Raw genomic sequence first — 27,277 nt, 5'->3', positions numbered from 1 at the left:
GATGGGTGGCGATTACTCAACAGAACACAACACTAGTACACTACTGACCTGCAGTGTTGTGTCTTTCGGGTTGTACTTCCATTTTTGCCTGACATGCATTGACATTTGACAAAGAGTTCTTCCTACTTTCTCTCTTTTTTGAAAGGCCTTGGCAACTTTGTCAAATTGCTAGAATCCAAGGAAAATTAAATCGATAAGTTCCTAGCAATGAAAGAAAAACGGAATTATAATCAATATGTAGTATTTTTTTTTTGTTATGACATATTTTGTGTTGTAGAACTCAAAGTGATGAATAAGAACAATGAGGAAAACTAAAATAATTATAAGTTTCAAGTTTTGGCTTGATTTACAATCTTTTCAAGTGAATTGTCTTCGAGTAAAAGAATTTACGGTTCAAAAATTCACATATACTCTGGTGTAACTTATGCGCTGAAGTGATTAATCATCAAATTTGGATCATTTAGTCCTAGACTGAGACAAACTCGATAATTATTATAATTATATTTCATAAACTGTGTACGGATTACGGAGGGAAAGAGTCAGAATACTCAGAAAACTCTGCAACATGATTAATTACAGAAACAGTGCTACTACGAGGACTCCATCAGTCAGTGCCCCTCACGTGTGGCAACAGTGAGTGCGACTTCTCTTCACTCCTCTTCCTTAATTAAATTTTAATTTAATTTAGTTTAATTAAGTTTAGTATAATCTGCAGACAGACGTAAACCCGCCCACTCCGCCACACTCCCAGACGCAACAAAGTAATATCATAAAAAACTCCAACCCCCACAAAAGCTTAAATCCAAAACAACACAAAAAACACAGAGCAAAATTTGCAGCAATGGGGGACACTTACGAATATGATCAGTATTACAAAAATGCCACTTGTTGTTCTTCTTCTTCTCCAGCTGCTCAGCCGCATTCGGCCGCCGACGACATGTCGCTTTTTCTGCAGCAGATTTTGGTGCGCTCGTCTAGTTCTTTGGCCTCCGTTGCGGCCCAGCCGGGGAAGGCCCCGCAGTTTTTGTTTTCGCCCTCGCCGTCCGTTGGTGCTCTTCTGCCTGGTAATCTCGAGCGTCCGTGCCACTCTGGTTTCTTCGGGGACGAGATCACGGCCGTTGATTCTTCCGCCGCGCTTGTGTCCGCCGGTAATCCCAATGTGTCGTCGTCTTCGTTCGCGGCTAGTGAGAACGAGGCCGACGAGTATGACTGTGAAAGCGAGGTACTTTGCTCTTCTGAGAATTGGAATTTTGGAAAGTTGTGATTTTTTTTAATATATATTTTTAGTTAAGGTGCGTTTGGTTGCTGAGAAAATGTAGGGAAAGTGCAAGAAAATAAGAGTATTTAAAATTAATGGACTTTCATGCCTTACCTGGCTAGTTGAAGCTTTTGATCCCTTAGAGTTGATACTATTTTCTTTGTGGTTCGTTTGGATGGTAAGAAAATGAAGGAAAGGAAAAGAACGGTGTTTTGACTGAAACAGTAGGCTGTAATTAAGAAGATGAAAAATAAAATTTTGGATTTTTCTAATTTCCCATTTTTTTTCTTTTGTTAGTGTGAGTTAATGTGAATCTTTTAAGTTGAATAAGATGTTGAGGAATTATAAATTTAGGAGGGTCTCGAAGCGTTTGTGGAAGCGAAGTCAGGTGGGGGACGGAGTTCTTCAAAGAGAAGCAGAGCTGCAGAAGTTCATAATTTGTCTGAAAAGGTGGGTTTATAATCTGAGAGCCTCTTACTTGAGTTAATATGCAAATTTCTGGTATCTGTTTTGTTTTTTCCGTGACAAAATCGCGTTCGTTGGTGATTTTTGATGCTATTCCGTTTGTTTTGGCAGAGGAGGAGGAATAGGATCAACGAGAAAATGAAGGCATTGCAAAATCTCATCCCAAATTCTAACAAGGTAAGCTAGACACACCAAGATGCTTGATTTTTGTTCTCTTGTGTGTGAGTCGTTTTGATTATCGAGTTGACGGTTCATCTTGTTAATGTGGGCAGACGGACAAAGCTTCTATGCTTGATGAAGCCATTGAGTACCTCAAGCAGCTTCAGCTTCAAGTTCAGGTATTAGCTTTCGTTTTTGCTCTTAGTTTCCGGTGAAGCTTCAAGTGCTGTTCATAGTTCATTGTCTCGTGTTAATTCTAGTATCCCTTATGTTGAGTCCACACATTGCATTCCCCATTCAATGAAATGCCAAGGAAAACTCAAATATGATTTGTATGATCCAACCATGTGCATGCACCTAGGGGCCCTAATTTTGAATGAAATAGGTCAGCTTTTAGCTTTGCAACAGTGACTGCGGTTTGTGCACTGTTTGAAGAATCTTATGGTTCTGGTTGAAACTTGCCTATGAAATGCCAACTGCACTGATGATCGGAGAAATAAAAATCGAGAATTTGGTTTTGATTGATTTACTTTGTGATTTGTACTTCAGATGTTATCAATGAGAAATGGTATGAGTCTACATTCTTTGTGCCTACCTGGAACGCTGCAACCCATACAGCTCTCGCAAATGAGAATGGAGCTCGGTGAGGAAATTAGGCCTCTGCATTTGGACATGACAAATTTGTTCAATTTATCCAACCAATGCACCGCTGCAAATGAGTCATATGTACCAGACATGTCAAATGTAGTTAATTCAGAAACGTCGTTTGGGTTGGAACCGTCAATTCAGGCTCACTTGGGACCCTTTCAACTGCCAGCCTCATCTCAGGTAAATTATCGCTGTGTGAATAATGCATACCGAACTAAGCAAACGATATTAACCTTTTTACATTATTTTCCATATGAAGGAAATCTGCAGGGAGGACCTTTTGCAGCACCAACAAATTAATGTAAATTGTTCGGAGATGAATCTTTCAGGTGGGTCGATGATCCTACAGTTGCCCTTTCAAATAACTCGAACAGTATGCACACAGGATCCTAGTGTTGGTCTAACATGTATTTTGTTTGTTGGAAAATTTTGAATTGGGAGGCACAGCCACTGATTCACTTCCCTTTAACGTACGAGTATCAGATTCGAAGAGTACTTTTGATACACGCATCATAGGAAGGGACTGGCAGGAAGGCAGTCTCCTGAATACTATAGAACAAAACTTTCACATTGATAGGTAAGTACATTTGATCAATACAATGTTTTATCCGTTCTTCACATGGTTATGTGCACCGTATGTTCACTATGTAATTCGCATTTAGAATTTGCACAGGAAGAAGGGTCTCAAACGATGCCATCAAAACTGAAAGAAGGCATGGATGATGCATGTTAAGCTCGGATACTCTTTACACATTTTGGATTTGGTGTAGCCACAACTTGTAACAGCTTATGTAATTCTCCAAAATTTCTTAGAGCCTCGGTTGCACGCTCGAATTATGCGTATGCCTCATAGCAGACCTGCAATTCGTAAGAGTTTTCTCTTCAATGCTTTGGCAAGGCTTTTGATACGTAATTGGTAGAAATAGTAGGGTGGGGGATGAGACACATGTAAACTCTATCTATCCCTTCTTTCTGTGGTTCCTTTTATTTGGAAATTATGCTCCTCGTCACATTATAAATCATCTGTCATGTCTGAAATAAGGGGCCGCTGTTCGTTATATATGAACTATATGAAAATCGTGTTCATAAAATCCAGCTATGTAGTGTTTTGTTTCATTGCTTTGGTATTACTTCATAATATTTAATTTCTGCAGAGATCTCAGGATCTTCCAGCTTTGGAGTAGAGGTGTTACAAATTACCGAACTTTTTTTTATCGATTGTTAAAAAATTTGCTAAATGTTAGAGTAAAATGTAGAAATATAGAGAATAATTCGAATGATGATTTTGAGGTACGACTTGAATCGTTTTCTTAAAGTGTTATTTGCCCCCACTCGAATGAATTTGCTAGAGGGTTTTTGACAAGTTACTTCCAGGAAGTATGAAATATTCGATTAGCAAAACCGAATTGTATTTCCTTAGAAATAACTAGAAAGAAATTGTATGAATGTGATGAAGAGAAAAGAGAGCAAGGAATGTAGAAACAAATTTTTGAAAATTGTGTGTGAAACATTATGCCACAATAGGTATTTATAGGCTTTAAAGCACCCGTTCATCGAATCCTTTCATTTTAGTTGAAGATATACAACCATTCTTAATACTGTTGACCCAAAAAACATGTTTTCTATTTAGAATTTTCAGAAAATAAATATTGATTATTTATATCTTTTAATTCTACTCATACAATTTGATAAAACGTCATGTCTTTTAACCAAAAATTGTAGTTCAACCAAAAGATACAAAGTTGAATTAAATCCAACATTTTGGTACCATCATTTTTGCGCACACACATGCTACACAATGCAGCACCGATATATTATATTATATTATATATATATATATATATATTATATTCATATATATACATATATAACATATATATGTATATTATAGAATGTCATATGCTGCAATGCTTCACTCGAAAAGAAGCAACGGTTGGACAAATACCCAACTTTTCAGCCAACAAATATATGAATATATTCTTGAAATATTCAACACTAAAACCTGTGGATCACTGAGAAATTTCAGGTTTTAGCTTGAAATGAACTACTCTTTCCATATTTCTTATATTTTTCTTTCTTGGTCTGTTTACCAACAAATGGGATGGAATAAACGTTGAACAAGAAAACTGGAATTTCCAACAATTGACTTGGATTTCTCCACAGGTGACTGAAAAACTTTCATACAAGTCAAGGGTCAAGAAAGTTTTAAGAACTAAGTTTCGGATACAATACGTTAACAAGACTCAAAATCAACACGAATATAATATTATATTAACAAATTGATTGCTTTTATTCATTTTTTATGAATAATGTGTAAGTTATTGCATTATATAGCTCTTATTTTTGTACTAATTTGCATGTTATCCACAAATGAGTTAACATGAACACGACACATATAAATAAGTATTACTATAGGTTGCCATCAAATTTGTATGTTGTGTTTTGTCTTCAACTTCAAAGGAAAGTTCAATGCTGAATAGCCTAAACGTAGTCAAGGGTATTACTTTTACCAATTTCATCTTCATTTTGTTTCTCCTTTTTCTGGTCTAAAGATTCAACTCAGCTGGACTATGGGAATTATTCTCAAGAGGTGGAAAAAGAAAAGGAAGAAATAAAACTATTTAAGGGCATTAAGTAGATTCTTATCTTGACTTGTTAATCTGGAGCAGATTCATTGAAACCAACCAATCTATTTATTATGTTACTAGCTAGGAAAAACAAAAAATAAATACATCTATATATTTTATTTATTTATCATTATTATAAGCAATATTTTATACTAATTTATAATGATATTTATCTCTGTCAGCGTTCCTAAGAAATAGAAGGGAATGATGGCAGGAGTATATAGATAATAGTACTTTGTCACTAGTATTATTTAGAGAAAGGCTTGGCTATTCAAAATTGAGGAGTTCCTCCTCAAATCACTTAGTGGCCGATTTACACTTCAGATTTATAATATGAACCGTTCATATTATAAATCACTATGTAAAGATTATATTTACAAAAAGAATCAGTAAAAACCAAGGTTGGTTAGTCAATCAATTGTAGCAAATAAATAGACGGTTTATAATTATTTTACCGAATCTGTCCATCTCTTTATACAATTGGAATACCAAACGATCTCACGTTTAATTAATTTTCTTCAAAATATGATCTTTCCCAAGCGATTATCATATAAACGGTTCTAGTCATAAGCAGTAAAATTTTGAGGAATCGGCTACAAAATGCATTCAAGAGGAACTTATTCCCAATCATTAAAGAACCAAGTTAATTCCTTATTTAATTAATATCAACTCAATTAAATCGTAACATACTGAACTAGAACAATTGTACCAATTTTAAAATGAGATAGTATGTGAATCATTAGGCGATTACACAATGTCTGCAGTAGATTTTCCCTACACTACTTGATACTCAATAAATTATATATAACAAATTTACAGGGAGATCAAAGCATTTTACTTTCGTAAAAATGGAGAATGTAGCTAATCTTACACAAGTTTCTCTTGGAAATGCTTTTTGAGAAATCATTTATTTTTATAAGTGCCTTTTCTAGTAACATAACAAAAATTGAAGTCGTTTAAAAATAAAAATAAAATATTTGAACCACTCTGCAAGGCTTTACTTTCGGTCAAATACACGTTTTCAATTTCAATCCAAAATGTTTCGGAATTACATATCACTTCCAATTTTGGAATTGTAATTTTGGAATTTCATAAACTCATTCCAGATTTAATATTTTTGGAATCTGATTATTTGAGAATTTCAAAACTATGAGGCCTCGTTTGGTGGGCCAGATGAAACAGGTTGTGATCAATTAAAATGAACTTGAGTCTAGTCCGTTGTTTGTTGTGTCAAATATGAAATAGAATGAACATGATAGGTTATGAGTTCATAATAGAGTGAGTTATCTAACGTATCCTTATACATGTTACAAGTTCTGTCTTATCAGTCATTGCCAATCTAATTATATTCTGAAAATCCAATCTCATATAGCACACCAAACGAACCCTAAGAATTATATGACTTCATCTATACAAATATAAAAAAAGGAAGTTTTATCAAAAAACCCTCATAAAACAACATTTTAACCAAGAACATTTAATGAACATTTAACCAAGAACATTTAATGAATTTTTATTAATTATGAGGACGAAAAACAACAAAAAAGGCCCATAAAACAAAACAAAACATTTAATGGATTTTTTGTCGAAGAGGTTGAGCGATGGAGCGAAGTCGGTCATGAATTTTTATTTTTATTTTTTTGTCAAACGATAAATTTTATTAGATTAGATATTAATTTAATTATCGACAGGATTTGAATTTACGTAATCATAAAGAGCTCAACTTCTTTTTATCATTGCGGTAAAGGATTACTTGCGTTCGTAAATTATTTATCATAGGGTTTGCTTTCGGTCGATAATTTCTGGGGTTTGATGGCGTGGTCTTCTTGAAAGCGCAGGGAGTCGGAACGGAGCCCCTTGAATTTCAGAGGTGGCGTGGACAGACCAAGATGATCAAATAAACACTATACAACAAAAAGGACAAACTTGAATGCCCTAAGTTCCGTGTCCCTGAAGACTCTCAGCATCTGTCATCTTTTCAAGTGCATGTGCTTATTCCCCATCAAACCCATGATAGTGGGTTCTGATGATCACAAAAAGTAGGCTAAAACACAGAGAAATAATCAGAAAATGAGGGGAAAAGTGGAAGTATAATGTTAAACAAAGGGATTCTCTCACATAACTATTACATAAAAGAATGTTGTTAACAACAATTGTAAGTAAGTGAGAGTTTTTACCTTCGATTAACGTCAAAGTTGAATTTGAACTAAATTATAAATGATCTTTACTATAATAATGGAAAGATGTTGAGTCATTGCATGAAAGCTTGGGTTCAAGTCCTGTTAGTGGCTAATCTAACAAAATCTATTATTTGAAGAAAAAAACACAAAAGAATTTGAACTAAATTATTATGCTCGTTGTAAAGCTTAACCCAGTCTCCAACCCGTAGAAAATACCGTTCTTTTTAAAACAAAAAAACAAAAAATGTGGTTAACAAAATGCACCATGGACAAGTCTATATGGTTGGTCTACGAAGATGTTTGACAAAACCAGCGACACGTCAGCTGCGCATCCCTTGTTTCTCTGTCTCTCCTCTGTCTCCTGCGTTTCGATGAATTGTACGAGAAAACGCCTTCTTCCTCGATTATAGCGGTCTCTCCCTCCTCTCTCTAGCTTCTCTCTGTAGACATATATATACATACATATATATCTTACCAGAAGCAGAAGCAAGAACCAACCAATATACGAATGGCGGCGAATTCGAACGGCCCGATTGATTCGGGTCGGGTCATTGCGCCCCCCACCAATCCAATGGTCACCCCCCTGCTCACGGATCTCTACCAGTTCACCATGGCCTACGCTTACTGGAAAGCCGGCAAGCACAACGAACAAGCTGTGTCAGTCTTCTCTCTCTCTGCTTTCCACTCCGTTTGTTTCCCGGGAAAATTCTAAACTTTACCGGCAACCAAACAGAGTTTTACATTTATTTCCGTTACAGGTTTGATTTGTATTTCCGGAAGAACCCCTTCGGCGGCGAATACACAATCTTTGCCGGTTTGGAAGAATGCATCAGATTCATTGCCAATTTCAAATTAACTGAGGATGATATCGGCTTCGTCCGCGAATCATTGTCTTCTTCGTGCGAGGTAAATTATTTCTGAAACTTTCACCTGTAAATTTTACTGCATTCTGTAGTTTGAAATTGTGATTTTGCATGTGTATCAAAAGCCCGAATAATCGAATTGCAATGGTGAACTGTAGGATGGATTCTATGACTATCTTAGAGGAGTTGATTGTTCAGGAGTTAAAGTGTATGCCATTCCTGAGGGTACAGTTGTTTTTCCAAAGGTTCCCTTGATTCGAGTTGAAGGGCCAATTGCGGTGAGAACCGTTAATCTAGTTTTGTTTTCGGCTTTCTTTAAACTGTTGTGGTTAATTGTTGTTGTTGTCAGTCATTCTAGTTGTTTTGCTGTGTGTTTTGATTTACGTTTGTTTTATTGTTGCAGGTGGTTCAATTGCTCGAAACTCCGTTCTTGAATCTTGTTAATTATGCATCTTTAGTTACTACGAATGCTGCAAGGCATCGTTTTGTTGCTGGAGAATCAAAGAACCTACTTGAGTTTGGGCTTCGACGGGCTCAGGTATCTGGAACATGCTTGGACTGTGACAAGTTTAGGTTTTTCACATTTTGGATTTGTTGTTCCGAAGTTCTGTGGACGGATTATCTTTGTAAAAAAATGTCTTTGTTTTGATATATAGGGACCTGATGGGGGAATAGGGGCATCAAGGTACTGTTACCTGGGAGGATTTCATGCAACAAGGTAGTGCCTATTGAAAACTCAGCTGCGGCATATTAGTATTGTGATTTTTGTTTTTTAACAATTCTTTTGGATTATATTTTGCGTTTTCTAAAGCATTTTACTTCTCTATATATGTCATATAATCATATTCACACATTTCTGATATTGGACAACTGGAAGAATCTCATTTCATTTGACTTAAAATCAGCGGCCTTTTGTCGTTCTGAGTAATGATATGGAATAACTTCCTTTTATCTCTATGTTATATTTGACAGTAATGTTGCAGCTGGGAAGTTATTCGGGATACCACTTCGTGGAACCCATTCTCATGCTTTTGTCAGCTCATTTATGGTACGCAACTCTTTCATCCTTTTTGGGAATTTGGAAAGTACAACTTCAAATGCATAAAGACTTGGGATCTATTCTGCATAACCCCGAATAGGTTGTAGAAAACATTTTAGTTCATATCTACAATTACATCATCAGAGGTAAACTAGAAACTAGTAAGTCTATTACCTATTAAAATACCACTATATTTATATTATTGGGTAGGTTTTTCAATGTTTGAGACCCATTTCTTGTATTTAGCGTGACATTAGTTGAGCGCTAAAGCTATTCTGTTTATTCATTAAATATGAGATAAAGTTTCACGGCCGTAATGTTATTGATTTTCATCTGATAAGGGAAATTACAAACATGATATCTTATGAATCCTTCGTAAATTACAAACGTGATAAAGGAAATTACTAGATTGAGTTTAGTGTCTATTCTTGTTCCATGACATTGAAACACTAAATGCTATGAGCATTATATTGCCTTCATCATGATTTGCATGCCTTTGCATGTGAAGCTACTGTTTCTAATTTATTTAATCATTTACAGAGTCCTGATGAGATTATTGATAAATCACTTCATAGCAGTGATGGCCAGAGTACTTGTGAGGATTTTGTTAGCCTGGTTCAGACTTGGTTAAGCAAGATTCAGGTGTTTGATTTTGTTCTTCACATAAAATTCATATGCTTTTTTTAATTTCGATGCTTCTCAATTGTGTGTTCTTTCCATTCTACTTAAGTTATAAAAATTTGTGCATGATGGCGTATAAGTTCATAGCCATTGAACTTTGGTTGAACTACTAAACCCTTTCAGTTTCATCAAATATCTGTCTGTGGGTGTAAGCAATCTGTCTTACTTTCACAAAGTTTTGCATATTCATATCCCCTTCTGCCTTCGTCAGCTGTTTTACACATTTAATCTCGAATTTTGTTTTGATATCATAATAGGATCTGAGATCAGTTCACTCAGACCTTGACAACGCTTACCATGTTCTTTGCAGTGGTCAAAATCATTAAATGGAACTTTTGGCGAGACCAATCAAAGTGAGCTAGCAGCATTCACATCATATGCATTGGCATTCCCTAATAACTTTCTAGCTCTTGTAGACACATATGATGTAAGTAAACATTATGCAGCTTACTTCATAATGTTTAATGATGTGGTTTCGGCCCACGTATACTTTATTGTCTCTTTAAATAAAGTGAATCTTTAGCAACATGCCTTTCATTTATTTACCAGGTTATGAGGAGTGGAATCCCTAACTATTGTGCCGTTGCTTTAGCACTCAATGATTTAGGGTATGTTCGAAAGATTTTCGTGCAGCATTTTTAATCTTTTTTATCCAGTTGATGATTTTAGTATTGTGCAATCTGGAATGGATTTACAAAAATAGGTATCCTCTATTGGTTTCAAATGGAAAAACTATGGCAACACCAATAAGGTTGATAATGATGACTATGGTTTATAATGTAGGCTCAAAAGCAGTTCGTATGGTAATGCATTTCTTTTTAAGGGGTTGAAGCCAATATTAGTGCTCAAACTTTAAGGTTGTAGGCATTTGACCTCTTAATCATGAACCCTACTTTTGGGGGGGTGTTTTGGTTGCTTTATTGAAGAAAGACATGGGCCGGTTTACACCACTGTTGCAGGCTTATTTTGATGCTGTTTCATAAAAAAGGTTGCTGTTTTGCAGGTTACTTTTTAAATAAAATATTGCACACTGAAAATTTTCTCCACAAAGTTGCCTCTACTCCAGGAACTATTACATTAACCTTGTCTTTGCAATTTTTTTTACCAGTGCGACATCCATATTAATTTGTGCAATGTGCAGGCAGCTTCACGACCCTTGACTTAATTAGTTTGGTGTCTTTAGGCAATCAACGAAGTACATTTGTAGCTCTCTTGATGAGTTCGATGATGCTATGTCCAGGTACAAAGCAGCCGGAATTAGGTTGGATTCAGGTGACCTAGCGTATTTGTCATGCGAGGCTCGGAAGATTTTCTGCACCATTGAGAAAGAATTTGGAGTACCTTGGTTTGGAAAGACCAATATTACAGCTAGTAATGATCTGAACGAGGAAACTTTGGATGCTTTAAACAAACAGGTAATGATTCTGAAGTTATGGGGATTATGCTGTGGCTTAAGAACTGTACAGAGGCATTTGAGTGCTGGTTTTATATAGTGTTGATATGTCTACCTTTAAGTTGTTTATCTTTTAATACGGCGATTTAGAACCATAGGACTAAATACATTTTGTTGGAACCTAATTTCTTAATTAGATTAATCTGTATCTTTTGTAGGGTCATGAGGTTGACTCATTTGGAATTGGAACCTATGTAGTTACTTGCTACGCTCAAGCTGCTTTAGGGTGCGTTTTCAAGCTTGTTGAGATAAATAATCAGCCTCGAATAAAACTTTCTGAAGATGTTACGAAGGTTTGATCATACTTCTAACAAATTTCCTGTACCACTCTCGTTTAGATTCTAATTTTTTTCAAACCTCATTTTAGGTCTCCATTCCTTGTAAAAAGCGGAGTTACAGACTGTATGGGAAAGAAGGTTATCCCCTGGTAGATATAATGACAGGGGAAAATGAACCACCTCCAAAGGTACCTTGTCAACTTGGTCTATGCATTCATTACACCACATATGTTCTCAAATTTTTTAGTAAATGTTATCCTTATCATTCATATATCAGAGTGCAAACGGAAACATTTTTCATAATTTGGGTTAGCTATTCCAAAGAGCTTGCAAGCTAGGAGCAAGGTTCTAAAAAGCGCGAGGCGCTAGTCGGCAGTGCATAGGGTCCTAGCATCTAGACGTCTAGGCAGGAGCCTAGGCTTTTTTAAAATTTAATTAAATTTATTAATAACATAAATAAATTTGTACTTATAATTACAAAAATGCATAATTGTATTGGGATACATAAATTCATAATATTCCAAATAGAATGACATATAAATTATAATGCACTAGGATACATTAAAAACATTGGGAACAAGCATATAATTAGTGTTCATCCAAGTATCCAACAAGTCTCATACAATTTATTGAAAAATAAAATTCAATATGGAAGTTAACTATTTTCACAACCTAGGCAGTCTACGCGGGTGCCTAGGCGGGTCTAGGCGAGTCCAGGCTGGCTGCCTAGGCGCTCTTTCTTATTTTTTAAATGCCTAAGGATTAGTCGTGGCGGTGGCCAACCGCCTAGCGCCTAGGCGAGGCTTTTTGAACACTGGCTAGGAGTAGATTTTTATTATCATGTCAATCTATGAATTTTAGTTACATCAGAGACTCGGAAAGCAAGTACTGAAAATGTGGTGTCTCTTTTATTGTTGGAATAATAATGGAGTGCATGAAACTCATAATGCTGCATGATAAGTTGTCAAGATGGGCAGGATTTATTAATTTATTTCCCCAAGAGGTAGACAAACAAAGCAAAAAACCAAATGATGAAGCTTAACTCTGCACTTATGTGAGTTCCACACCCACAAATAGGAGCGTCGGTGCCTCAAAGTCCCTAATCCGAAGAGAAACACACACACAGATATAAATGAAAGAGAGTAATATTTCAGAACATCTAATGAGACGTATTTAATTCTTCGTATCCATAAGGCTTATTATTTGAGTGTATATCTTTTGCTTGCTTCTTTGGATTCTATACAAGTAAAGAGTTCACTCCATGTGATGATCACTAGAATGATGAATCAGAAATTTCTCATAATTATATTTCAACATGCAGGTGGGAGAAAGAATTCTATGTCGTCACCCTTTTAATGAATCAAAGAGAGCATATGTGGTGCCACAGCGCGTTGAAGAACTTATGAAATGTTTCTGGCCTGGCAGCCCAGGTAGACTTTCAGGATATTTGATAACATTTGGAAATAGAACATCATCCGAACATATAGTTTTGAGCACACTACCGTCCCTTTTTTATTTTCGTAATATTGATGTATGTAATGTCTAACCCCGGATTTCTGTTCATTGAAGGTGGAGCAAGAGAAGATCTGCCACCATTAAAGGACATTAGGGAGCGCTGCATTACACAACTCAAGAAAATGCGTCCCGACCACATGAGGAGACTAAACCCAACGCCGTACAAGGTATGAATGAACCGAATCAACTGATACTGATACATCTTTTTTGAAATTGTTCTCATTTTTCAGTGACTCCACTTTTAACTTAACTATTTTTACGCTGAGCAGGTTAGTGTGAGTGCGGAATTGTACGACTTCATTCATTTCTTGTGGCTCAACGAAGCACCTGTTGGGGAGTTGCAGTGAGTTTGTGATAGCAAAAGGTGTACACATGAAGCGGTATACGTTTTTCAGCGCAAGTGACGATTGAAGTAGTTCCCTTAAGTAGTCAAAAGCATATACAACATTGTCGGAATACATAATTTAGCTCATTTGTGGAACGGTAATTTACTATTTTACTTGTTAATAGAATAATTGTTGCTTCCTTACCCGCATGTTGTTTTTCGACAATGCGATGCATCATTCATTTTTAATAAGATTTTGGAATAAGAATTTTTGAAGAGGAAAATTGCTGTTCGCACTGAGCCACATGATTGGAACGGACGTGAACTGTTTTTTCCCATCTCCATCACTTGTGGCAGCAAAGCTGCAAAAATTCTATGGTGCCATTGAGTAGAAGATACTCAGGACTCTGGGCGACTCTAAAATACCTAGGGATGGCAATTCTAACCGTTAAACCCGATAGTCGTGGATAACCGCTCGAATGGATTGGATTTGGGTATGAAAATTTGGATATATTTTGAGTATGGAGAAAAACCGTGATTATTATTCTGTTATGATTTTGGATATGGTTATAGAAATTGTCAATCGGTATCCATAACCAAATCCGAACCAAATAATATATATTATATATAATATTAAAGTATTAAAAAATTATATATATATATATTTATTTATTTATTATTCACGGAATCCATTACCTTGAGACTACAAAAATTGATTGTGTAAGTTGCATTTTGTGGAAAAGTACAAAAGTTTTAATATGAATCAAAATCTATGAGAATTCAAGGGTACTTGTGGAAGATATCAAAGATCAAACCAACATTATCAACGTTTAGCTTTAATTTTTATGCTTCACAAGATCCATTCATTAAATCATTTTATACATCATATATATAATGACGAAATTAATATTTACTAAATTATTATGCATCAATTGAATGAATATATATTTTTTATTGACGAAGATGGATGTAACCGTTAACAGATTGGGAATCCGTTACCGTGTGGGTATGGTTATGGATAATACCCGACGGTTAATTTGCAGTTGTGTATATGATTAGTTTTCGTAGTTATGGGGATAGATATAACATTTTCGTCCCCAAATTAAACCGTTGCCATTAAATATTAGAAACGCTCTCGCCCCTTTCCCTCCTAGAAACCCTAACCTGAAATTGCCATAGCCGTCGGACCCTTGCTATTTGGCGGTTGCCCCGCTGGAATTTTCAGATCTGAAAAATCGTCCAATGTCTGTAGCTCCACTGCTTTCTTTGACTTGTGGGTGTTGATGAACCCTTTTGTGCTGTCACTTGATTATGTACTATTTTTGTTACTGTCACTTGATTTTGCTATGATTTATTCAATCACAATAAACAATTACTTATTGAATTATTTGTTGAAAATAGAGAAGGATTAAACAAGATTAGCTCTTGATTAAAAAATGATATAGAGATTACGAAAAGCTGTATTGACTTGACAAATTCGTATTGTAATTAAGTAGAAATGGTGTATAAAAATTTGGCAATGAGTATTAACGTATCTCTTTCAAGCCGATGTAGAAATTGTAAAGCAGGGAAGCACCAACTGCCATGATTATACTAGTACAAAGCATAAATACTCAATATACTATCAACCTATATAACTTTCCGAGAGATTGCTTAAAACACATTGCTGCTTAGTAATTGCACATCAACATTGCTGATGAGCAACCTATAAACATACACATGAATGACTAAAAGAGTTTTATAGGTTGCTTATCAAATCAACTTTAACCCTGCGGTCTGCAAAACTTTAAAGATTTAAACTGTAACACAAAGGTCTTGCAGCTGTATCCATCCATAGGCACAACGGTCCCGAATCCTTTGAACTGCTGAAGCAGCCAAATCCGCGATTGGCCGAACTTTGGCCAACTCCATCTCTACCGGCAGTCTAGTGCTAGCCTCCATCTGCAAATCCAATTGGAGCAAAAGATTAATAATTACTTGCCTAAAAATACAAGCTCACACCAAGAGTTGATGTCCTGGTTAAGAAAAGTTGATCACCTTTTCTATGCAGCGTTCTGTATCCAAGATGTGGCAGAAAAAGGAGAGCTGCTTGTAAAGATCTGCTTCCGTGTACTGGTGAAGGCGCGTTAACAGCCAAAATCGTTAGCTACACGAAAACAGTACAAGAAAGCGTTTTTCTTTTTCTTTTCAACGAGTTTTTTATGCAAACCTTTCTTACAAGACGTCCGTTGCAGCGAGGATAGTCCGGACAAACTGTTCCTCTCTCAGCATCACCAACAAGCCGGAGGTTGAGACTTCGTGTGTTGTATTGGCAAGATTCGTCGTCACACTGAAAGTAAAGTCAGGAGATTGAGATTTAGTTTGAATTACAACAAAAATAAAATAAAATCATTGCACCCGTGTGGTTCCCCAAAATAATCTGCAAGAGGAAAATTTACCGTCATAAAGCCCTTATAGTACGTTGAAACAAAACTGTCTGCTTGCCTTTTCACCTGAAAGACAAATACAGTATCGGAAGGAGTATGTTCATTAGATGCTCGACGACAATTTGGTATTGAAAACCATAAGCACTTTTTCAGACCCCAAATCTCTCCAGATTAACAGTTGCCTTGACGGATAATTATAGTGGCACTGTGAAAAAAGGGATGAGTTAGTCTATATACCTGGTTGGCTATCATTACAGGAGACATTCTGCCCATGTCTCCTTCCCCTGGGCATTTTGAACAGCGTAGTGTATGCCAAAAATCGCTGGTAGATTCCTCGGCTTGTGACTTACTTTGCTTTTCGGTAATTGACTTGGAAATGGAATTCAAGATAGTTGGACAACTAAAAGTATTGGAGCAGCTAGGACATGCCAAGATCAAAGGCTCACAACTGCAAAATCTGCAATACATCACATGAATACATCTATCATTTCCAGAGAAATCTTTCATCGTGTTCATTCCAATTTAAAATATATTAGAGTTTAGGAACCAGTGGACACTATGAAAGATCTGAGAAACCAGACAAGGTTACCTCTCTTCATCATCAAGAAGAAGGGACAAGCTGGAAGGATCATCTCTAACAGCTTCACTTGAGTTACCTTTGAACTAAAATTTCCAATTTCAAAAATACATTAGAGGGAGGAATCCTATCAATCAGCTCCAGAAAATGCCTAGGAGGAATGATTTTTACCTTAGAAGAGTCAAGTCCTAAACAATCAGCCAAGCGTCCGGGGCTGGTACCCTGAATCGAAGCACAAAGACGTGATACCACAGGATGAATCTGCACAATGGAATTAAGTCATCAATCAAACAGCACAATGTACTACCTAAATGACAATACATAGAGCAAATAAGTTGGATAAAGAACCTGCTGGGACAAGTAGTAATCAATGTCAACCATCCATTTTCCATCTTCTCGTTTTAATTCATCCGGATGTCTAGCACGTTGAGCAATCCCTGTTGAATTACTTATACTAGTCCCCTGTTCAAGGAATGGGAAGGAAAGCAAGAGGCTAAACATGATTAACATCACCACTTTAATGTTAAAACAGGTCTCAGTGTTCACTAAATATTCATTCGATATAATACACATTCTACTGCATCACAAACCTGCTCACAGCAAATGATATAAGGGACTGTATCGCCAGCAGAACAACCAGCAGAATAACCACTTTGCTTTAATCTTAATGCCACCTAGGATTATTACAGAAGCATCAATGCAACAGAAAAATGAAATAAACACATCGAGTACATTACATGGGACCAGATGAACTAATGGTGAACAGAAAATACGCTACTTGAACTCACCTGAACATGTGGTTGGTTTTTGGCATCTGGGTACGCTTCAGGTGGTTTAGTCAATGACTTGGTGATGACATATTTTTCAAGTGCTACTTGTCCGTTTCTCATCTCCTCTTGCACCTGTTCAAAATTGTAATACAACAATTCAGTCATTTAATCATATGGCCACATAATAAGAAATGATTTGACCCAAAAAAAAAAACATAATAGGAAATGAATCTACGAAGAATTAATTTATAATGGCTATTTTCTCCAAGGGAAAATCAACAAAGAAAACACCCACAATGAGTTCAACATGCAAAACATGAAAAGGACCACCTCACCTTCATCAGAGCGTCATGAATTGATTCAACAACATCCTCGCATGACCTGTGAACCACAAAAGTGACTGATCAGTAACCTTTGCACAAGTCAAACTGACAATATCAAATAGAAAAGAGCTATAACACAGCATACCCTCCTGATAAAATTTTACTTAGACAGAAATCTCCCAGTTCCTTTGAAAGTAAGCTCCAGTCCCGTCGAACCATATCAAGACCCTTACGCTCAATAACCTGCACCCAAAAAAATATATAATTGTCATCGTCTCCCAGGAAAGTTTTAACTGAAATTGAAAGTTTGATCATTTTTTATATTACCTCATAGGGCATCTCATTCTTGAATTGCACCTTCACAGCTGCATATTTCTTTTTCTTAAGAAGCAGCATTCTCTTGTACAACCCATCAAGATCAATTTCCAAACACCTATACTTCTTGTTAACCTATGATGCATATAGATAGAGGAATCACCCCTCATACGCACATAAGCTTAGTATAAATAGATAGGCGAACTAGAATACATATAATATTGTGACAGATACTGCAAAGGTGGAGCTGAAGTGTCTACTTTTCCGTTAAAAAAAAATGCTCTTTGCATTGTCTAAAAAATAGTTATGGAAACTATGGAGGTTATTTACTGCGGAAACATTATGTATAAATTAATGTAGTGGATTTTAATCTCTTTAACTAGATCTTTGGACTTCTCCAGAGATTGTAAAAGCATGGAACTTTCATCACAAATCAAGAGGCACCATTTGAATCTGTTATGAAAATAGTTTTAGGAGCAAGAACACTAAACATACAGGATAAGGGTTTGAAATGGAAAGTTTACTGACACATCATGTTCAGATAGCACTCTATCATGGTTAGGACTTCACCTCTTGAATGACTTTCCGTACAGGATAAGGGTTTGAAATGGAAAGTTTACTGACCACATCATATTCAGATAGCACTCTATCATGGTTAGAACCTCACCTCTTGGATGACTTTCCGTGCAATTGCTTTTGCTTTTGCAATATCATCCAGTCCACTATAAATCATGATTGAATCAGTATCACCGTAGATTACCTGCAAGATAAAATAATAGTGGCACATCCTTCTTAACCAGTCAGTTGAGATCTCAGTCATATGTGGATATTGGAAGCTATATTAATCACTGCTATTATGAGGTACAAGAAATGACCTCTAGGTTCAAATTGTTCTGAACAAGATCAACGGTACTTTGCAAAATCTCTCTCCCCTGCACAAAAATTATGGGACTTGCTCAGTACTGAATGAAAGCATTTGGTGTAAAAGTAATAATATTTATATATTAGATGTGAACAATCCCCTGTAGTTACAATGCAGACTAAACATCACATATTTCTCTTACTTGCAGTGTTATAAGTTCAGCCAGTGGCTTTGCATAAAATCTCGAATTTGGAAACCCCAAGCATCCATACATACTGCAATACCAACCATATTCACATCATATATATAAAATACATTTGATGTGACAACAAAAAATAAACAGGCCTAAAAGGGCGAAACAAACCTATTTGCAGTCAGCTTTAGAGCTTGCTGCTGAATGTCAAGTTGCTGGATCTTGAGACCAGATGCAGTCTTCATCCATTTCTTTACATTTCTCCTCCTTTCAACTAGATCTTTTAACAACTGCAAAGTAGTGCAAAAAGCATATTATATACATGCACAGCACATACTTTCTTGAGAACGAGAAAATGGAAACAAAATTATGAGGCCTACAACTCCATGTTATAACAGATAGTTATATCATCAGGAGACAATCTGTTTGAGCGAAAATGTAGACAATCTGTTTGAGCGAAAATGCACAGGATGAGTAAACAAAGAATTCTGTACTGAAGATGATATTATACCTCAGGTAGAAGCCCAATTTTTTTACTAGATGGCAAACGAGGAGCCAATCCTTCTGAAGATCTTTCCACTGTTGTGAAACAGATATTGTATTCCTGTAAAATTGAATCGGTATGAATATTAAAAAAAATATGTAAAAGATTTTCCCTCACTTTACATCAGGGAGAAGAAACAAATTGAAAGTAGGCATGTTGGCGATGGGAGTATGTGAAGTCCAGAAGTTATATTGCTTACCTGAATAATAGACGGATAAAGACTGTTGAAGTCCAGAAGTAATATATACTTGTCATATAACCCTCTTTTTGGCTCCAATACCAATCCACCTGCATAGGCAGGACCTTTCTTGCCTTTCCCATGATCCTTCTTTGCCTCATTATCAAAATTTACATCCACCTCATCAACATTTTTATCATCAACACCATTATCTGTTTTACGCTTTGCCGAATTTGTTTCCTTCAGATGAGGAATCTTGTCTGGAACAATATACTTCTTTGCATGGAAGGCATGCAGTAAAAGATATTCTACTCTTTGTGCCCTAGCACCCTGAAAAGTGCATAGATTAGATTTAGACCACCTATACTTTTTAGACCATGTCCAAATCAGAATTTGAAATCATAATTGGAAAAAAAAACATCGTAGGACTCACTTGTAGGGTTTTTCCCCACAGATTACCGCTTATCTTTGTCAGCTGACGTGTGAGGGGAAGAACGCTCAAATGAAACATGAGTTCCATAGACAGCCATGCATCGGTCTCACCATATTCAATCTGAATACTTGAAAAAGGTATTAGAATAACACATGTGCAAACACACCAAATAATAATTTCAGAGTTATAGCAGGAAATTTAACCCCTTTCACTGTTAATTTAGTTCTATAAAGTTACAAGGTGTCAAGAAAAGTGAACAAGAATCATGGTTTTATTAGCAAGAGGCTGACATAATTGGTTGGTAAGCATATTGGTCCACTGAATTCTCAGTAGATAACAATCAGAGACTTTCAGAGCCATGAATTGTCAGCCATTTTCTGAACAAAGGGACCAACTAACATGCAATATGAACTCTCCTAACACAGTTTTCTAGTACATACACTATAATTAGGAAAGTGCTATTCACACACTTATTTTTACCTCCTACATACCCTTGTTAATTTTTGGCCATTGATCTTCAATTCATCAATCCGACGGCCAAAAATTGAGAGGGTGTGTGAGAAGTAAAATGGATGTGTGGATAACACTACCCATAACTTATTGATATTATTGGTTGCATTAAACATTAAATTGCCTCACTTGCATACCAAATCTCTGATAACACTAATCTTCTCCTAATAATAAAATAACTATATGATTTTGTTGTCAAGAAGACAGGAAAATTGAGCCTTTTAACAGGGAGAAAATTGGAGCAATGGTCCCTGAGCTTTGTCCCAATTGGAGCTTTGGTAAAAATCCATGACCATTGGTCCCTAAACTATATGATTTTGTTGTCAAAGAAGACAGGAAAATTGAGCTTTTTAACAGGGAGAAAATTGGAGCAATGGTCCCTGAACTTTGTCCCAATTGGAGCTTTGGTAAAAATCCATGACTATTGGTCCCTAAACTTGTTGTAAATTCAAGCAGCGGTCCTTCTAGGAAACTCCCTAAGAACTTTAATCCAAAATAAAGGATTTTAAAGGGACAAAAAGAGGATGGAAGTTCTAACTGAGTTAGCCAAAAGAACCATTGCTTCACATTATAAGAAGTTCAGAGGCCAAGACTCACAAAATTTTAATTCATTGACCAAAGCTCCAATTGGACTAAAGTTCAGGGACCATATATCTCTATAACAGGAGACAAGTGTGAAGAAAATCATATCAGAGAGGTGTAAGAAAAATAGATTTTGGGTTAGTACAGCCTTTTCACCTAACCTTGTATGCATATGATAAGAGGTGGTGCATAAGGTAGAGGCTATAATGACAGCCCTAGTAATCTAGCGTAAACTAACAGAACAGTTAAAACTACTCTAAAATCCAAATAGAGTTTATAATGTAAGCATGAGAACCTACCAGTTCCATTAGAAATTCTGATTTCTGGAACATTCTAGGAATATCATGTGGCATGATCTCCTTTCGGTCTTTATTTAGCTGAGTCTTTGCAAGTTGTGTCAAAGAATAGCTAACCTGATAAACCAAAACATTGCATACATGAGATGCTGATTGCTGAGAACCTAAACCTAATCAGCAATACCGAGCATATAATCCCAAACACAAGTACTTACCTCCCTTAATAAGTCACGGGAACACAAGTATGTATCACACAAAAGGCGACCAGAAATGCAGGACAAGATCCCTAGACTTGCTCCAGACCCAAAAATGGAGCTTCCTTTTGCAAGGTTAGGCATCCCAGAACGCTTAAGGCGGCCTATTTTGGACCACATGGAGTTTGGCACCTTACAAACCTACAAATATTGAACATCCTTAAATATACATGGGAAATGGTAGCTCATTAAGTGTACGAAATTACAAATAATGCACAAAATATGACACCATTGTGATAAATTTAGCTTTTTTTCATTTTTGGGAAGTAGTGTTACCAATAATACATAGAATTTACAAACAATGGTCAAATCATTTGCATTTGGAAAAATCATGATGAGCAGAAAGAGAAGAATTGCATGACAAGAAACAGGCATTTGAAACGACGGAAGGTCATGAAATTTGCAATGGAATGACACAGCCATAGAAAGCTGCATTTGGAGAATGATGTTTTTATTCAGAATTGAAACTTGAAACAAGTCTTTAAAACAACATGCCAAGCTTTTTAGTCTTTTTTATGTAAAAGAGAAGTTATATTGCACCAAAACATCATGTAACCGATTACAAACTGCATCTGGTCAGCAGTCTGTATTTCATCCAGTTTGCCTCTAGATGCAAATATTTTATGAAAAGGATGACCTTATCAATCACAAATAGTAGAATGATTTCACCACTTCATGCTTGTTATCTTGCTTACAACTCATTGGAATAAACATAACAAGGATAGATACAATCAACTTTTAACGTAAAAGGAAGGCAAAAGTATTCCAACCTTAGCTCTGCGGAGAAGGACATCCAGGTCAAACCCAGATATATTGTGTCCAACAAGAACATCACTATCCAACTTGTGTAATTCAATCATCAAACGGTTTAGTAAAGCCCTTTCACTGCAAAACAAAGTTCAGTTTCAATACCAGTGAATTTAAAATACAGTTTTTAACAGAATAGTTATTATTCTATAAAGAGCAAAGAAAAGGATTGATTGAGAATTAGATATGCCAGTAAACCCCACGTGCTTTCGATGCTTAAAACATTTGATCCAGCTTTAGAATTCTTTTCTGTAGCCTCCTTAGTGAAGCCCATTGGAAATATGCCTCCATCAAGTTTACGGACAACAGTAAAATGGCTCAGCATGCCAGGTTTCGTCCACTCCGATGCTAACACAGGAGTGTCAATCTGAAACACCAAAGGGCACAATATAAGGATAATGGAACATTTCAGTGTACTTTAGCAACAGATTTCAGAAGCTATAGCATATGAATGTATAACTTCAACTATATTGACTGTAGGACTGGAACAAATGGATGAAATTTATAAACATCACAGTTAGATGAGAAATTTTCCTTTCATGTTAGTCAGTAGGCTTAGATAATTGTGCATCCTAACAAGATGCATCAAAAGTCACAGAAAAAACAAAACTAAAACTAGCAGTGCTAAAAAGATTGTAGGACAAACCTTGGCCTTGTGACAGCAGATAACAGATGCAGAGACAATTTCATCAAAATTAATAGTTTTCAAACTTATTGCAGTAACAACCACTGGGGGAGCCTCTGCAGTTTTCTTTGGGCAATTTGAGACCTGTATGTCTTTTGCAGATTTAACAACCACCTCCAATTTGCACCAACTTACCTGTATGATAGAATAACCAAAGTTATAACAGATGAACCTGAAAGCAAAGTAAAATACGAAGTTCATAATCATGGCTAAAATGATAACAGATGTCCAGACTTGGAGATCTCACCCGTTGTGAAACTGGACGAAACTCTGAACCTGAAACTGATAACCAAGAAGGGCCTTTTATCTTCCTTTTAACAAGAAAAAGCTCCAAAGCGCTGTAGGTTATGATATGTTAGGTTTTCTCTTATTCAATAAAGAAAAGAGCTTTAAAGTAACATAAGCTATAGCTCCATTCTTACCACTAGGAAAATCCAGGAACAAAACACAAAGAAGCATTTGAGAGTTATAGATCAGACATCAAACTTGAGGACCTGCTCTAAATCTTGTACCTGGTATGTGTTCCGAGAAGGGCAAGGAATGTTTCTCCTTCAAGATCTGCTGGAAGTGGGGGATCCTGCGACATGCAATCAGTACTCATAAAAATGGAATCAAATGAAATTTGATACTAAATCATCAAGTCATTAACCATCACTGTATCACAGCATGCAACTGCAAAGAACAAAAACCTAGGAAACTCCAAATATTTACTAGAAAGAAGTAACATAGTTAATATGCAAACTGAAGGTGTACTTTATTTCTATAAAGTATAAACTGGTTTAATTACAGGTTGAGCGTTATACCTTGAATGGATAATTGATCTTAAGTACATAATTCTCTCCTGCAGGTATGTCAGATCGCTCAAATGCATAGCTCCTCTGTGATATGTTCACAATACACTGAATGAGCAACAAAGTGGAACAAATAACAGGAAAGCTTCGTGAAGACTCAACAAACTTCATTGGTTTATAATTTAATTAATTCACAGTTGGAAATATCTCTGTGATTGTAACTGCAAACCTTAACCGGTGCCATGCTAAAAGCTGATATATTGAGATCCAACAACTTCTTTGCTATGTCGCTCTTTAAACCCGAAGCCATATCCTGATAACAGGAAAAACAAAAGCATGAACAGCAGCAAAGAAAAATAAATGCTAATCCAACAACAAGAACTACATGTAAGTATGTTCACGCCTGTTGAAAAGCAAACACCTACATGCAGCTTTGTACGGAATTCTCTGGATGAAATCCTCGACTCTTCGGCATCCTTTTCAAGCTTCATGATTTCATCACTGTGAAATACAGAACTCTTTGGAATTGCGTATACACATCTCTGCATGTTCTCTAAAACCACACAACAACTCTGGTATGTGCTTCCTGCTTTGACCTATATCACCAAAACTTAACAATGAAGTAGTGCAACATGATCAAACATGCAAGATAAGAACTACACTTCAGAAATGAAACAGATTACAAACTTTCATTTGTTACTAACCAAACAGAATTTATATTACATCAAACTATTTACATATTTACCTTCCCAAACAGATAAAGCTTGCCCACATTAGCACCATAGAACTCTTCATAAGCATCAATCATGTAAAACGGCAGTGAACCATCTTCTTCCAAATCACATTGCGAAATCTCTTCGCTATTTGAGCCGCTATTGGCCTCCACAACACCACCACCAATATTCCCATCACCTCCAGTCCTCACCGCCTTCCATCCCGCCATAGCACTCAATGCCGGGTCCTTGTTATCTTCCTTAATCTTTGCATTCAAAGTGAAAACCTCTTCCTTTTTCTTCATAGGTTCCACTTTTTCCTCAACAAAATCCACATTTTTCTCCTCAATTGCCCCTCCACCCTCTGAAAAATCATGGCTTTGCTCAATTGGGGGATCACCGACTTCTAAACCCACCTCCTTCTTGGCCTCATTTTCTTCAAACCCTTCATTAATCTGCACAGAACCCACCAAAGAATCACTATTATTTGCCACAACTCTATCCAATTCAACGTTCCTTGCTAAATTAACACCCCTATCAAACCCAATTTCACTCTTAACACTCAAATTCGGGACCAAAATCTTGTTTGATTGCCCCCTCCTCCGCTTCTCTCTGTCATCCTCATCTGGTGCGAACTCCGCAATCACATCATCCACAATACTATCACAATTCAATCCTCTCCCCCTCTCATTATCTCTATTTTTCCCAAAAACCGACGACGTGAACATCGACGAGAGCCTCTGCTTCCCCATCATCGCCGCCGCGGCAGTGAGCGACGAACTGGGCTTTCTGGGCCGAGGCTCTTTGTCCTTTTCCTTTTCCTTTTTTTCGACTTTCTTCCTCTTGGGCCTATCGCCACCGTCCGATTCATCCGATGACGGACCGGCACGAGTCCAGTCTTCTTCCTCGCCCTCATCGCAGTAACCTAGGCCGTTGTCGTCGACGATGAAGCCTCGGACCTCTTCCCGTCGTTTGGCGACGATTGCGTCGTACTCGTCGTCTCCGACAGTGTCATAGATTCGGTCCTCCATCTTGATTTGGAACCCACCAGCTTCAGATCGGCGGCCACCATGGCGAAGAGCTTTGAGGCGTTCGAGGGCTCCGGCACGGGCCGACGCCTCTGGTCCTCGACTCCGCCGCCTGCTGGTGGCCACCGTCGCTTGTTCGTCGTCCGCCATTGATTGTGTGTGGATGTCTGTGCAAGTGTCAGTGGCTGTGGGTGTAGAGTAGGGTTTTGGAGTTCCTTTTTTAATCAACTAAATAAACCCGCCAGCATTTTGTGGTTTGCGCGGGAAGGCATTTTTTTCGGAGGGAAATGGCGGGATGGTATTTGGAAATATTTTTTTTTTTTTTTTTTTTTTTTTTTTTCAGTTACAACAATATTTATCATATATCGGCCATACAATGTTGATACAATGACGCCAATAAACACTGATAACTTTTACAACGAAATAATAATATATTTATTGTAGCTAATTGCTTTTTTTTTTTACTCTCTTGATAAGCGATATTAATCTAGCATTTGCAAATGGTGATCAACTTGCATAAAACGAATTCGCTATTATATAACGTCACGATCTAATAATATTATGTTACGTGGAGATAAACTTACACATCGCATGTCAAAACTAAGATCCCATGATAGCGATTAAACAATATATTTAGTGAAGCGGTTTGTTCTTCGTTTTGCCACTTAAAATACCAAACCAGTTATATAATTTGAACCTATATAGTGGCACATAACTAATTTTTCCCTTAAATCTAACACCACAATAATAGCCTCCCACATAAGCTCACCCTCCCTAATCCACATTCCAATGTCATGTGCCACTAGGATCCAAACTAAACTCGAGTATGTGACACTTCACATTACTTTAAAGAACAAAAAGTGACTACTTCCAAATTTTCCAAACTGAAATATAAGCAAATTCGTTAACATTTCTTACAAACAAACCTCGAGTGAACTACAAAGGTTCCAAAATCCAGAACAAAGGTAAAAAGTAAAATAAAATAAATAAAAATAAATGTACACGGTGTTTTCAAACATTTACAAAAACATCTAATGTATGCCAAATGAACCAAAATCTTCAATAGCTCTTCAATACATCCAAAACATGTCAACTTCTCATCCAAACTTATTTGGAAATGAAGGGAAAAAATTGAGCTTCAAAGCTCAGTAAGCACAAACACCATGATTCAAACAAACTGAATCAACGACAAGTTCAAATGATATCCGATGTTCGATTACAAACACTTTGGGCGATGAAAGAAAGACAATGCTATCTACATCAATAATCAAAAGAGGTTCAAATGACAAGGGAGACAACTGAAAATTGAATCAAAACTCAACAACAAAGTAGCTTATACAAAGATTCAGAAAGATGAAAGCAAAGCAAACAACACAAAGAAACTTACATCAACACCTCTATAAAGTATTGTTATGTTTTTGATGATTTTGATGTGGATATTTAATGATTTATTTAGTTTTTATTAAAATATAATGTGTAAGTTGAAGTGTTGAATGAGT

General features: G+C 36.5%; 3 protein-coding genes across 6 annotated transcripts; 2 read left to right on the top strand and 1 right to left on the bottom strand.

Moving 5' to 3' along the window:
* The first annotated feature begins 727 nt into the window (after positions 1–727).
* LOC103935247 (transcription factor SPATULA-like) lies at positions 728–3,646 on the top strand. Of its 4 annotated transcripts, none has more exons than XM_048571382.1 (8): positions 728–1,222; positions 1,613–1,708; positions 1,835–1,900; positions 1,996–2,061; positions 2,432–2,710; positions 2,790–2,859; positions 3,014–3,107; positions 3,204–3,646. In XM_048571382.1, exons 1-8 carry the CDS (start codon positions 842–844, stop codon positions 3,235–3,237), a joined length of 1,086 nt encoding a protein of 361 aa, XP_048427339.1. In that variant the 5' UTR covers positions 728–841; the 3' UTR covers positions 3,238–3,646. The 4 variants fall into 4 exon arrangements, with proteins under 4 accessions (XP_048427339.1, XP_009343288.2, XP_009343287.2 ...); XM_009345013.3 differs by having other exon boundaries at positions 3,193–3,646; XM_009345012.3 differs by having other exon boundaries at positions 2,978–3,107.
* Positions 3,647–7,623: 3,977 nt separating this feature from the next.
* LOC103935141 (nicotinate phosphoribosyltransferase 2) lies at positions 7,624–13,695 on the top strand. The gene is made up of 15 exons (XM_048571407.1): positions 7,624–7,994; positions 8,096–8,243; positions 8,359–8,478; positions 8,604–8,738; positions 8,857–8,918; positions 9,173–9,248; positions 9,780–9,881; positions 10,231–10,347; positions 10,470–10,528; positions 11,161–11,335; positions 11,532–11,666; positions 11,741–11,839; positions 12,973–13,081; positions 13,221–13,333; positions 13,436–13,695. Exons 1-15 carry the CDS (start codon positions 7,846–7,848, stop codon positions 13,511–13,513), a joined length of 1,677 nt encoding a protein of 558 aa, XP_048427364.1. The 5' UTR covers positions 7,624–7,845; the 3' UTR covers positions 13,514–13,695.
* Positions 13,696–15,044: 1,349 nt separating this feature from the next.
* LOC103935140 (DNA polymerase alpha catalytic subunit) lies at positions 15,045–25,989 on the bottom strand. The gene is made up of 31 exons (XM_009344897.2): positions 24,783–25,989; positions 24,463–24,633; positions 24,267–24,350; positions 24,050–24,124; positions 23,759–23,823; positions 23,494–23,584; positions 23,208–23,381; positions 22,765–22,928; positions 22,525–22,639; positions 21,716–21,895; positions 21,504–21,617; positions 20,113–20,232; positions 19,701–20,009; positions 19,469–19,561; positions 19,129–19,247; positions 18,967–19,039; positions 18,778–18,834; positions 18,570–18,662; positions 17,915–18,037; positions 17,733–17,830; positions 17,600–17,645; positions 17,283–17,396; positions 17,085–17,168; positions 16,843–16,956; positions 16,666–16,755; positions 16,507–16,580; positions 16,155–16,374; positions 15,930–15,983; positions 15,701–15,820; positions 15,529–15,603; positions 15,045–15,432 (listed from the first exon to the last, which is right to left on the bottom strand). The coding sequence occupies exons 1-31, from the start codon at positions 25,926–25,928 to the stop codon at positions 15,286–15,288; spliced, it is 4,602 nt and encodes a 1,533-aa protein (XP_009343172.2). The 5' UTR covers positions 25,929–25,989; the 3' UTR covers positions 15,045–15,285.
* Positions 25,990–27,277: the final 1,288 nt, after the last annotated feature.

Source organism: the organism of the source record quoted next, unplaced genomic scaffold (assembly GCF_019419815.1).
Source record: "Pyrus x bretschneideri cultivar Hongxiangsu unplaced genomic scaffold, Pyrus_bretschneideri_v1 Contig59, whole genome shotgun sequence".
In the NCBI taxonomy this organism is placed as follows: Eukaryota; Viridiplantae; Streptophyta; class Magnoliopsida; order Rosales; family Rosaceae; genus Pyrus; species Pyrus x bretschneideri.
This window is presented reverse-complemented; position numbering and strand designations above follow the sequence as displayed.

Excerpts from the sequence above, each read along its gene's own strand:
- LOC103935141 (XM_048571407.1), top strand. The coding sequence starts at position 7,846 with ATGGCGGCGAATTCGAACGGCCCGATTGATTCGGGTCGGGTCATTGCG. Across the intron at positions 10,348-10,469 it reads CTCTTGTAGACACATATGAT|GTTATGAGGAGTGGAATCCC; the intron begins GTAAGTAAACAT and ends TTTATTTACCAG. Across the intron at positions 13,334-13,435 it reads TAAACCCAACGCCGTACAAG|GTTAGTGTGAGTGCGGAATT; the intron begins GTATGAATGAAC and ends TACGCTGAGCAG.
- LOC103935247 (XM_009345010.3), top strand. The coding sequence starts at position 842 with ATGGGGGACACTTACGAATATGATCAGTATTACAAAAATGCCACTTGT. Across the intron at positions 1,223-1,612 it reads AGTATGACTGTGAAAGCGAG|GAGGGTCTCGAAGCGTTTGT; the intron begins GTACTTTGCTCT and ends TTATAAATTTAG. Across the intron at positions 2,062-2,431 it reads AGCTTCAGCTTCAAGTTCAG|ATGTTATCAATGAGAAATGG; the intron begins GTATTAGCTTTC and ends TTTGTACTTCAG.
- LOC103935140 (XM_009344897.2), bottom strand. The coding sequence starts at position 25,928 with ATGGCGGACGACGAACAAGCGACGGTGGCCACCAGCAGGCGGCGGAGT. Across the intron at positions 19,562-19,700 it reads TTTATCCGTCTATTATTCAG|GAATACAATATCTGTTTCAC; the intron begins GTAAGCAATATA and ends TCAATTTTACAG. Across the intron at positions 17,646-17,732 it reads AGTAAAATTTTATCAGGAGG|GTCATGCGAGGATGTTGTTG; the intron begins GTATGCTGTGTT and ends TGTGGTTCACAG.